Source organism: Eumetopias jubatus, unplaced genomic scaffold (assembly GCF_037043125.1).
Source record: "Eumetopias jubatus isolate StellerSeaLion01/CBP00866 unplaced genomic scaffold, mEumJub1_p1.0 scaffold_6, whole genome shotgun sequence".
In the NCBI taxonomy this organism is placed as follows: domain Eukaryota; kingdom Metazoa; phylum Chordata; class Mammalia; order Carnivora; family Otariidae; genus Eumetopias; species Eumetopias jubatus.
This window is the reverse complement of record NW_028274812.1, coordinates 43,581,371-43,594,814: the sequence shown is the minus strand read 5'-3', so window position 1 is coordinate 43,594,814 and position 13,444 is coordinate 43,581,371. Positions and strand designations below refer to the sequence as shown.

The window sequence follows — 13,444 nt, the reverse complement described above, 5'->3', positions numbered from 1 at the left end:
CCTATATAAGGCTTATCTGCTACTGTGGACCAGGGGAGACATCATATAATCCGTACATATATCTTTATAGACATTGTATAATCTATAACTACCAAGACATACATGAATACATAGGTATAATTTAGAGTAGAGCTTTATCAGAATATTATATATAATAGCGAGGAGTTTAATGAAGTTTTCATGACATTATTGAGAACAACAAAAGAACTATGAGGTAAATGTAATTTTTGCTACATAGATTCACAGGTGTGTGAACATCTGTGATTAATGGATTGCTGGTAACCTGCGGAGAAGTTTCTAGTATCCTATGCTGGATTATATAATTTCATCTTGTTTGACATTATTATTGTGTTCAGCGTTACTATTCTGAAATTCAGCTAAGACAAGGAAAGCAGGTTTATTGTATGAGCGCAAGAAGTCTGGAAAGGGAGTGCTTCATTAGAAGATGGGAAGATGGCTGACAAATACTTTACAAATAGCAAATGTGGTTGAACACAAGGGTGAACAGAAGAGATGTCTCGATAGGAACTAATACAGTAGCTAATATCATTTGACCACAACTTCGATGTAAGCCAGGGGTTTTACAATCCACCAAAAAACCAAGTTGGACCATCGGCTGTGGGAAAAATAACACTCAGAAGAGAGGTTATTGGGTCACACCGCTCAGCCCTGAGAGACCACACACGTCATGAGGAGGTGGAGAGAAACGGTGGATGAGGAGGGACCCGTGGGCAGAATGAGCTGTCTTCAGACAACTGAGGAGCTGAAGTGTAGAAGACAGGAGAGATTTTCCCCCAGGACCTCCACAGAGCACAAAACACTGTAAATTCTGGTTTCAAAAGGAGTAAGTTTCTAACACTTTCAGCCATTAAAAAATGGAATTACTTTATTAGTAGTATATTCTTTTTTTAAAACTCCAAAGTCCTTGAATTGATGAGGAATAGCCATCTGGCAAAGATGACGGGGAGGTCTTTTCTTTGAGGGGAAGGCTAGTCTATGTGTTTTCGTCTGGGTTCCCCTAAAAATGGAGCGTGAGGGCGAGGGCCAGATGCAGGAAGTTTTTAAGGGAGGTGACATCAGGAAGGGAATGAGCAGGGCAAGTGAACTGGGGGAGGGAGAAGAGCCCATGAAACGTGCTGAGCAGGTGACAGCTGTGGGCCACGAAGGCTCCCCCCCACTGGAAACCCTCTGAGGAATCATGCAGAATGCATCTCAGAGTTATTCTGCCAAGGGGGACGACTGGGCTAGCTGTTCCTCAACTCTGATACCTTACTGGTTCAGGACCGCCCCTGGGGACTTCACCTCTCCCACCTCCCTGACCACAGCCAGCTGCCTGGGAAGAAGCTCAGAGCCGGGGCAGCTGAGAAGCATGGGGTGGGGGTGGAGTGGGGTGAGGGGGTGGGTGGGGAGGGTGGGGAGGTGCAGGGATGTGGTCCCTGCAGCTGTAGCTGAAACAAAGGAGGGCTGAGGGGATGTCACATGAGGGAAACGAGTGCCACCACACTACCTCTGTTGAGGATTCTGTGCTTCAAAGAAGGCCAGCGTTCAGCGCTCCCCCTCCCTGCTCTACCTCAAGTTCCAGCAGAAGCACTAATGGCAAAAAGCGAGGGCAGGGGGCGGGGGTTGGTTCGGAGGGTTCAGACTGTGCACAGGGAGACAATCTTACATCATATGCTACACTAGAAGTTAACAACAGACAAAAATCCTAACCCTTACAACCAATTTATTACCCCACAAACACGCTCCCCTGAAGAACCAAGCAAACCAAAGCTTCCCATTCACACGGCCATAGAGATTTACTTATTTCCATTTTTGTATCAGTTCTCTCTCTCAGACATTTTTCACATTTTAACAACTCTAAAATTGGCATGTCATAATTTAATTGGTGGTGTGGTACTTTCTCAGTGGTGTACAAAATAATGGTGTTTCTTATCAATTAGAAGGTTTTACATTCGATGAAATATGTTATTCCTGATATTTTCAATTTAAACTGATATTTGCAAGGTGACTATTAGCCTTAAATTCTTTTGTTGGCCTAGTGAAAACCAAAATAATTTCCTATCACTAAAGCTTAGATGAACCTCAATTTTTATACATTTTTTTTCAGAGGAAAAAAACATAAATTTAAAGAAATTGGAATTACCACCGACTAAACATAATTAGAAAACTTTGCAAGAAGTGAAAGACAAAAAGAGGCCTAAAGAATCGTTATTACTTAAAATGACTAATGACCAGTGATAAGGCACACACTACACGAAGAGGGTAATAAGCAAGATTCATCAACGGCTTCCTAAGATATTAGTTATAACTTACACAAAGGCAATATATTCATTTTAGATTTCCTGGAGAGAAGTTATTTCTAACAGTCCAGTTTTAAAGACAGCTAACTTTGTAACAGTGAGTGTAATTAAAGTGTTCTTATCTCCTCGATGCTCCACCACAACTCCTTCCAGAATAATAGCTCTTAAAATTAACATTATTTGATGCAGATTCTGGAGAGTGTGGCTGCTGGTACCAGCACACAGTGTTCACTAGATTAGTTTGGGAAGATCATACGCCATGTTCTGTAGGAAGAGACCCAAGGGGTGACGAAGGGACAATTCAAACAGCGCATTGGATAGATGGAAAGCTTATAGATATTCAGAGAAACCTGAGGTCAGTGAACGAATATTGTTGCACAAAATAGTTCTTCTATAGATTCTTTCTAAAAGTTAGATCTAAGTAGCTAATTCCTCTGTGGAAGAATTTCAATCTAAAATGGAACTGGAACCGGAAGACAGAAAACAGAAAATCTTACGCACGTACCCTCAGGAAAATAAAACTTAAGGACCCATGAGACTGATTTTCTGTACATGCCAGATTTACAGAAAACTGATAATACAGGGATGATAGGGAGTTGGCCAGAGATTGCCTTATATCCACCCCTTGGGAAGTTTTACTTATGGAATGGACAAGAACTGACCCAGGTCAGGCTGGTCTCACAAAATAGCTAAGTTGTGCTTTATTTGTATGACTTGACTGGTTTTGTCTGCTCAGGGAATTCTCAAAGCTGGTGCCCATTTGTTTTTTATTTTAACAGACTCTATCTGAATTCTCTCTTCTTTACATACAGCCCACCTTGAAACTTCAAATGACTCACTTGTGTTTGCTGAATTGCAATTCCTCTGCTGTCCTTGAATAAACTCTTTTTTATGGACAATTTTGAGTTTGCCTCAGTTTACCTTTTTATTTAGGTTGAAACTAAGTAGAAGCACATATTTTCATTTCAGTGCCCAAAGACTCATAAAAACAACAAACCAACCAATGTAGTGCCTTCTCAAAACAGACAACAGGCAGAGGCCATTATCCCCAGGTTGTCAGTAACTGTGGAATTAAGTGACCATTATTTCTATGGCTGTGGGAACTTAATTTTATAATATGCCTTTCTAAATATCTCTTTTAGTATCAAAGTAGGTATATTACTATCACCATTACATAAAGCAAAGCTGAAGCCAGGGATATAGGATGACAACTGAAAACACTCATTCTTGAATTGGGAAAAATTCTAATTAAACCTTTAAAAATCAGGGGGTCTGGGTAGCTCAGTCGGATGAACGGCTGACTTTTGATTTTTGGCTCAGGTCGTGTTTAGGGTCGTGAGATGGAGCCCCCACTGGGCTCTGTGATGGGCATGGAGCCTGCTTAAGATTCTCTCTTTCCCCTCTCTCCCTCTGTACCCACCCCTCAAAGATTTAAAAATCCTAGAAAAATTGATATGCTAGATTTAAAGAAATCACTGAGCATTTTCCCCTGAGACATTTATGTATAAGAAATATAATCAAATTAAAACATCACCTCTACGGCCTCCCAGGCCCATTTCCTGTACTTTGGATCATGAGTCAGTCGCCACATGTACATGTAAGTCTCAACAACCTCTGGCCGTAGGATGTAGTACTTTTCATTCTGCCTTGTAGCAATGGCTTCAACTCCACCATCGAACCTGAAAGCTTCCGGTCCCAGTTTCATATCTAAAGGGCATGCAAGGGTGATAAGGGTTATTGTCTTGGATGCTGCTCAGTTCTATAACTTAAATGAAATGAGAAAGTACTTTACAACATTCAAGAGAGATGTCAAAACAATTGCTTTAAGAAATGGTTATAAACATCCTATAATAAACAATATTTGACATACTTTTAAAATACAGTCATCTGAGAGTCCTTTTTAAAGCATCATGATGATCTGTTATTTTCTTTCATTTAACCACCACTTACTGAGTGCCCCCTGGGTAGGTACAAGGCACTACAGCACCCCTTATTAGTTAGCTGGAAAACCGGTGGTTGAGAATTCTATGTCATTATGTCATGAGAGGTTACTTAATCTTTGGGCTTCAAACTCCTGTTTTATAAGAAGGGAGCCAGACTCTATTTCATGGAGATACTGAAAAGGTTAATAATGGCATAAAAAACTAAGTTTCTTTTGCACCTGGGACAGAGATTCTTAACCGATGTTATTTACCTAAAGCAGGGTTAATAAATTAGCCTGGCTTAACCCTATATGGCTTCAATTCTTATTCCTTGGGAAAAATAAGGGTAGATACTTTTATGTAGAAAGGCAGTGCTTTTTAAAGTAAAAAATGTAAATTCCTTTAAAATATTCATCATCAGCTTCCAGCTTCATGAGGCACACTGGATATTCTTTTGGTGGCCCAGTGGCAATGGTCCTTACTGAACAAAAAAGAAGCCTGTGGGAATAGATTGAAAATGAAGAATCACAGGTACTCACAGGTGCGATTGTAAGATTCATAACAGGTTCGGGCAATTTCAGCCCCAAGCTGAAGGTAGTGCTGGGTCAGGCCCGTGGGAGCGTCATCGGCCCCAAGTGCAAACATGCCTCCAGCAAAGCAGGTCAGGTGACCCATCTTGTGTTCCAGGAGGCCCCCTTTCCACTCTGCGATGTAAGTCAGCCCCGTACTAGACTTGCGGATCAAGTGAGTCTCAATTGCCTGCAAATCAGACTTATTTTCAACATTTTTAAATCCCTTCCAAATTTATACTAAAAACACTCTCCACGCTAGGAGAGAAAAAGAATAAAACATCGCTTGCAGTTTGAATTTGGTGTCATCAATCTGATTCCACCTGAAATTTTGTTATTGCTTTCTGTATTCCTCCCCTAGTCTCTGCCTTATTAGTCTGGTTAGTCAGGATTGTTGCTGCTGGGCCAGCCCAGTCGGTTTTGCTTGGTTCCACGACCAAACATTTGTAGCCCTCAGACCTCAAAAGCTGTCCCCTTCTCAAAGAGAGGCCACAGGTGTAGAGGTTAATGGTTAATGCATTTCCATTTTCACAATGGAGAAATGACACAAAGCACAAGCCCCACTATGGATGAAGAATAGAGCGTATTTGTGTATAAAGTCCAGTCGGGGAGTGTTATCCTGCCTTTGGCTCTCTTAGGCTCAGAGGGCAGTAAACTGAGGGGGAAAGGTGTGCTGTTCTTGAGTCAGATTGCTTGGCCTCAAATTCCAACTCTGACACTATCTGTGAACTTGGTGGGTAATTTGCTTGCTGTATCCCTAAATCTCAGTATCCTTAATGATAAAAAGGGAATAGTAGTATCTTCTGAGAAAACTCCGCAACATTTAGTGTATGAAGCCATCAACGCTGTGACTAGCACTTAAGTTTTATTTATCATCATCACTCACATCTCCACTGTGGTAACACTTGAATTAAATTCCTCCCTAATAATTCTATTAAAATTAGTATATAATAAAAATTAGTATATAATATAAAAAAGTTATTAGTATATAATAAAGTATATTATAAATTAGTATATAATAAAAAAAGACACATAAAAAGATGCTCATCATCACTTATCATCTAGGAAATGCACAAACAAAACTACAATGAGATATCACCTCACACCTGTCAGAATGGCTAAAATCAACAACACAAAGAACAACAGGTTTTGGTGAGGATGTAGAGAAAAAGGAACCCTTGTGCACTACTGGTAGAAATGCAAACTGGTGCAGCCACTGTGGAAAACAGTATGGAAGTTTCTCAAAAAGTTAAAAATAGAACTACTCTGTGATCCAGCAATCACACTACTGGGTATTTACCTGAAGAATACAAGACCACAACCTGCCTCCCGGCTCCACTGCCTGGGGACTCTACCGGGTCAGGCACCCCGATTCGCTCTGTGACTCCTCTGGTTCCAAGACCACAAACTGAGGGTTACAGAGAGGTGGGGGGCGGGAGGATGGGGTAGCTGGGTGATGGGTATTAAGAAGGGCACATGATGTGATGAGCACTGAGTGTTATATGTAACTAAGGAATCATTGACCACTACATCAAAAATTAATGATGTACTATATGTTGGCTAACTGAACATAAAAAAAAACATTACAAAACCACTAATTCAAAGGGATACATGCATCCCTATGTTTATAGTAGCACTATTTACAATACCCAAGACATGGAAGCAGCCCAAGTGCCTACTGATTGATGAATAAAGAAGATGTGGCAATAATGGAATATTATTCAGCCACAAAAAAGAATGAAATCTTGCCATCACAACGATATGGATGAAGCTAGAGAGTATAATACTAAGTGAAATACGTCAGCTGGAAAAAGACAAATACCATATGATTTCACTCATGTGAAATTTAAGAAACAAAACAAACAAGTACAGGGGAAATAAATGAGAGAAACAAATCAAGAAACAAGCCCTTAATTATAGAGAACAAGCTGATGGTTACCAGAGGGGAGGGAGGATGGGTGAAACAGGTGATGGGAATTAAGGAGCGCACTTGTGACAAGCATCGGGTGATGTATGAAAGTGTTGAATCACTCTATTGTACACCTGAACCTAATACAATGCTGTATGTTAACTGGTGTTAAAATAAAAACTTAAAAAAAAAAAAAGAATAAAGGTCTGTAAACTGGGGAGAAATGACGTTTACAAGAATGATTTGTAAAATATCTTTTATTTTTGCCCTAGGACTGTTGATATTCTTTTATAATAGATAGAAAACATAAAATAAGCCTTACATTTTAAAAAGCAAAAAGGAGGTATAACTGTTTGGAATTGCTAACTGGAACTGTTGCTGTAACAGGAAATGTGTTTTTCCCCCTCCCAATTACTTCATAGAAGAAAAAGAGCTATGACTATGTCCATACCTGTTATGCCATTATAAAAAAAATAGTTTTTTTAGGAAGTACATTTGGGAATAGTAGACACAGACAAAACTTGTGATAGAGAAGAATGAATGAAAATGAACACACAGATAACACCTTTCCTACCTTTATTGAAAATAAACAATTGAAACATCAAGATGGTAAGAAATAAATGAACACACTACTGTGCTCATTAACTGCAGTTAGCTAATTTTATAGATGGTCTAGTTATTATATTAATATTTCATTCTTATTTAACTGAATATCTTAACTATTCACACTTCTTATAGCACAAACTGCAATAAAGTTCTTCAAGCAGACACTTGTTCATCACCCAAGAAATTATTCTTTTTATATGGCAAAAGTTACAGCTTTTGAGCATGGACTAGAGAAATATTATTATCCTGTTATGGATCCTGAATAAAGTACTATATTATTTTTGGCATGATTCTGACCAAGATGCTACCTTTCAAACTACATTGAAGTTCCAAGACCTTCAAAGCAATGTTTGTGTGCCTGTGGGAAAGTGTAAATAAATATAAAGGAGGAAAAAATAGTCTTTAGTGGTTCTAAAAATATGTGTTAAATCTGCAGAGAATTGATTAGGAAAAAAGAATATCATGTATTTTGTGATTTCAGTCCTCCATATTTGAAAAAAAAATTAGTTTGATGAAACCTTTAGAAACCTAAATGTCTAATACTTCATGTGCCCAGGTACCATTCACTCCAGTGGATCCTTGGTACAATGAACATCTAGCACGGTGGATTCTTAGTGTGGTCTCCAGAGAAGAACGTAATAGCCAGTTGAAAGCCCAAAGTATTTTGTTATTAAAACAATCAAAGAAAACAGACCATGCTGGGATTAAATGCTTTCCAAAATCTACTTGAAGCTAAAGCTGAAGAACTGTATCTCCAGGAACTCAACTGTCCAGGATGATAATTATGGGATCTTCTCCTTAATGTTTTTTTAAAGTACAGCAGTTTAGCAGAAAGAAACTTTGTTATATAAGACATGGTTACTTCTCCAATCAGAAAGTTAAGTGTTCTAGCTTTGCTTTCTAAGTTGAAAACACAATGGATTGAAAATGTTTTTACTACTAAGAGAAACCGGAAACACTTTACTTCTTTTGTTCTTAATGGATTTTCCTGTCAATGGTTTGTCTAAATACAATATATTAAAAGCTGTGTGGGTATAGTTCTAGAAACTGGAGGAAAATATTTCAAAGAACATTTTAAAATTGCCTTTCCTGGAACATCAAGATCTTAGGGGGCCACTTTAAGATTAGAATAATTAAAATATCTGTTAGGATGGTCATGAAAAAAACGACATAACACAAACCATATTGTTTGGAGAATTCCCTAGCTTAAAACTTGAAACCTCATAGGAATGAAGAAAAACAAACCTGGCAGAGGCCATGTGGGCTATATCCTAGTTTGCTTTTTATGTTCATCATGTGCCTTAATTAAGGCTGTGCTAAATGAAAGCCAGTGTACTAACTAAGGCGTTCTGGTTTCTATTTGTGAAACAGTAAAGAGTCCTATCTGCTGTACTTAGTGATGCTTCTTATTGACTGTGGGAGGGAACCACAGTAATATTCAATCTGGCCAACCAGAGCAAAGCAAGTTGCATTCATATTTAAATGAATAAATTGGATTATTATGTCTAAATTACCCAGACCTCCTCTTGGGGAGACTAATTTTAGAACAGTAGCTACATTACTGAGGAGTTACAAATTTCCATCCTCCCCACCTAAGAATTAATACTCTCAGTTATAAAAAAAATTCTAAATAGTCAATAAAACAGACATTTTTCTGATTTAGCCATACTTTTATAACATTATTTGAGATGCCCTGATAATATTTAAAAAATATGAGTTACCATATAAAATACTTATCAATCACAAAGGCACTTGGCTCTGCTAAAAAATTTGTTTCTGAAAAGTTGGGTGTGAGTTCAAGTATTTTATATACAATAATATTCTTCTTTTGCTTTATTTACTTTCAAATTTTATTTTCATTTTTGATTGAGGCTTACACTTGCTTGAAGCTTAGTTTACTCTTACACTGGCCACCTCCTATATATTTTGCTAAACAATTTCTAACTTATTTTTATGAACTTACTGCATGTAAAGAACACTTAAATGTAGTATGGAAATTCTTATTCACAAATAAATCCATAGTGGTGAGGTAAAAAGAGACAAGTGTTGACACAAATTTTAGTTTGAATTTTGGTTACACACTCCTACTCCTTGAAGAAAAATATTTCTTTTTTGGATATGTGAATCTTTACTGAGGTGGGATTACTATTGTTATAATTATATTACAGACACTGAACTCAGCCTAACTGGAAATATTTTGTAACCCACTTGTGTAGTATTCCATTTCCCATTAAAGGCTGATTAATATGCAAATTATGTTAGTTTAGTGGTAAAGGTGATTAAATATTGGTTTACCTGAACAGCATCAAAATACATCTTCTTAGCTTCTAGATCTGTCTTGTCAGACATTAACCATGCCTTTAGCAAATATTCATAAAAGCTGTCTCCGAGTCCTCCAACTGATACATGATCTACAAAGAGAGGAAAATGAATTTCAGAGTGATTCAGGCTTTAATTCAGATAATGCAGCAAAATCACATTAGTAACTGGGATGCAAAACCCTACGTCAACTGCAACTCAATGTTACATTTAAATTCCAACAAATCTCTTGTTTTCAGGAAGATACTCTGAAACGAGCAGATGTGCTGTTAACTAATGTCATATACTCTAAATAATTACCAGGGTAGTTTTGTAAACATGGAGATAAAAAAATATATTCAACCCTAATTCCAAAAATCAGTTTCTCTAGTTAAAGCCACCAAATTAGGGGCACCTGGGTGGCTCAGTTATTAAGCGTCTGCTTTCGGCTCAGGTCATGATCCCAGGGTCCCCCCAGCCCCAGGGATGCAGAGCTCCCTGCTCCGCGGGAAGCCTGCTTCTCCCTCTCCCACTCCCCCTGCTTGTGTTCTCTCTCTCACTGTGTCTCTCTCTGTCAAATAAATAAAGTTTTAAAAAATACACCAAATTAAAATGTTTCACAGTATATATTCAAATCAATTTTGATTGCTTTTGTGCTCAGTAACATAAGCTATGTCAAATACTGAGTATTAACAAACCTTAAAAAGAACTGGCTTGCAATAGAACAAGAAGCTCCTCAGCTTCTTGTGATTATTATTATTATTTGATGGGTTTTCCAGTGTTATAATCTGCAGGGTCAACATCCTTTGGGGGAGGCCAGTGAGAAAGACGACAGGGCAGGAGACATCTTCCTAATACTCCATTCCTGCAATCCTCCCCCACTGCCATTTATTATACCAGATCCACTACATATAGTGTCAACTATATGGCATGTAATTTATAGGGTAGGTATCCTCATTAAAAGTGAAAAATATTAAGACTGAGTGAGGCTAAAGGAGATCACATTGCTGGCAAGGGCCCCCTGACCCCACAGCCCACACAGGATCTTGCACTTGGAATTGCTTGCTCTCTACCATGTAACACTAAATGTATTCTTCTACCTATTGCTTGAATTAATTCTTTAATTTCCCAAGCATATCTACCTACAAAAACAGAGATATAATCTATTTGAAGTATCATTCTTAGAATTCATAGAGAGTTTGAGCACTAATAAGCCTGATTTTGGAAATCTGCATTTTAAGTTTCATCACTCAAAACGAATTTTATGTATCTATTTTTTTAAAAATAAGACCTTTGTTGACTCTGTCACATGAAAGTAAATCTGTTTTTGTACAACTATCGAGACAACTTTCTCCTGACAACTCCACTTGTAGGTTTACACGGGGGCCTAAAACTGAACAGTTAAAACTGAATTCATTCTCTTTTCCTTCTCAACCTTACCTTCTGCCATGGGTCCCTGTCTCACTAAGTGGCCCCATCACCCTTCCAACTGTGCAAGTTAGACATCGAGAGTCATTCTTTACTTCTTCACTCCCTGGCCCCCAAATGAGCTACTGAGCTCTACTAATTTCACCTCTTATATATCTCATCAATCTCTCCACTCCTCTGTCCTCACCAATATGATCCTGGCTGAAGCTACCAGTATCTCCTGTTTCTGAGTCTGCAGTGGCCAATTATATGGCCTTCTGCACTCTAATAGCATGTAGCTATTTACATTTAAATTAACTAAAAAAAATAAAAACAATTTAGTTCCTCGGTCATTGGCCATCCTAGTGCCCACTAGCTACACGTCTCCCTGGGCTACTGTACTGGTCAGGGAAGACCTCGAACATTGTCGTCATCATCACAGAAAGTTCGAATGGCAATGCCACTGCAGTCTACTCCCTCAGTAAGACCAACGTAACCCCTTTAACATGTGAACTGGATCATCCTAACTGGAAGCCTTCAATGACAAAGACTCAAATGCTGGGTCTTCGGAGACCTGGATGCCTGCGTGGTCTCCATCTTCCCCATGTCACCATCAGTCTCTCTCTACTTGCTCTCTATCCTTCTGTCATAGGGCTCTTCCTCTGGCCCCTCAAAACCAGCGGGTTCCTTACCACCACAGGAGCTCTAAAGGTGTTCTCTCTGCCCCATGTGTGTAACCTGCCTCCTTTCCCCTTCACTGAGTGATTCTCACTCAAGCTTCCTGTCTAGGATTAAATATCACTTCCTCAGAGATGCTTTTCCTGACTCCCACATTATGCACTTTTTTTAAAAAAAGATTTTATGTATTTATTTGACAGAGAGAGACATAGTGAGAGAGGGAACACAAGCAGGGGGAGTGGGAGAGGGAGAAGTAGGCTTCCCGTGGAGTAGGGAGCCAGATGTGGGACTCGATCCCAGGACCCTGGGACCATGACCTGAGCTGAAGGCAGACGCTTAACAACTGAGCCACCCAGGTGCCCCCATTATACACTTTTTGAGAGCACATGTCTACTCCACTTCACAACTTCCTAAAATGGTAGAATTTTTTCTCTGTCTTCTCTACAAGATCATGATACAGGAGGACAGGGACTAGACCTATCATGCTTCCTGGTCCACATCAGCCCCTGAAAGTAGCTTGCATATAGCAGCTACTTAGTAAATAACTGATGAACAAGGAAAAATTCTTGTAAGTAAGTCTTAATAAGGACTATTCCCATTCAAGCTAGGAGGGCTATATTTTTAAGTAGTGAAATATGTGATTTTTATTATGGCATAAAGGCTGGTTTTAATTTTAATGTAAAATTAGTGTTTTACAATTGTAAGGCTGATTCTTAAAACAGCAGTGTTTGAAGTGACCTTTGCAATTTCCTAAATAAATTACCACAGAAACCTCTGACATTTACAAACTAAATACACTAAGTACTATCTCATCAATAACAAGCCCTGTTGTTATAAACATGATTCAGGAGACAAATGCAAGTGATGCATGGTAAAGCAAATCACTGTCCGGTTACTGTCAAAACAACAAGGACTAAATGAAGTAATAGGAAATGATGGCCATGATGCAGACATGCTCTTCAGAGTTAAAGCAATGAGAATTGAAAGCTAACAGCCAGAAGCAGCTTCATTTTCTTCCCTCCTTGGGTTATGATTCTATAATGGATGGAAGAAGCAAGTTTGGGCATTTGGTGATTTTTATAAAAGGAAAAAGGGTTACATAATAATACATTTGCTTGAATTAATTTTGGTAAATGCCCGTTAATTTTCTATATTTTTATTTCCTGCCTATAAATTAGTCATATTTGGAAAGAATGAAAATAAAGGAACATAGAGGAGAAACAAGAAACAAGCCTTTTTGACAACTTAGCATATCACTCACTGTGCTTCCCCATATCTGGAGGACTATTTGTGTTGGCAACAGAATCCTGTGTAAATATTTAGTGGGTGTGGGAGAGAACATGCCTGATTTTATCAGCAGGAAGGAACCTCCCACTTCTACAAGAACATATATGGTATTTTTAGTCCCAAATGTTCTGAAGGTAATGTGTACTATAATCACTCAAATATTATGCACTTCTCTATAGAAGACAATTTACTCTTTCTTTTCCAAAAGGAATAGGTCCCATAAACGGATTCCTAATACTTAAGAGATAAAACAAGTAGCAAAATAAGACAAAACGGATTAAACACTCAGAATCTTTGTTATTATTTTGTATATTTCATCTGAACCTGAACTTCTCAAAGCATTCCCCCAATGATGCTAGTGACACTGTATGTATATTAATGTTGTTATATTAATCAAAGAAGAATGGGTGCCTGGGGGGCTCAGGTGGCTAAGTGTCTGATCCCAGAGTCCTGGGATTAAGCCCCACA

General features: G+C 38.5%; 1 protein-coding gene across 1 annotated transcript in view; it reads right to left on the bottom strand.

Annotated features, from left to right (window-relative positions):
• MAN1A1 (mannosidase alpha class 1A member 1) overlaps window positions 1-13,444 on the bottom strand; it is a 162,819-nt gene that overhangs the window by 5,695 nt on the left and 143,680 nt on the right. The window contains exons 9-11 of the mRNA XM_028117056.2: window positions 9,602-9,717; window positions 4,762-4,981; window positions 3,835-4,007 (exon numbers count right to left, since the gene is read on the bottom strand). Coding sequence (XP_027972857.1) covers window positions 3,835-4,007; window positions 4,762-4,981; window positions 9,602-9,717 — 509 coding nt within the window. The remainder of the gene's footprint in view (window positions 1-3,834; window positions 4,008-4,761; window positions 4,982-9,601; window positions 9,718-13,444) is intronic.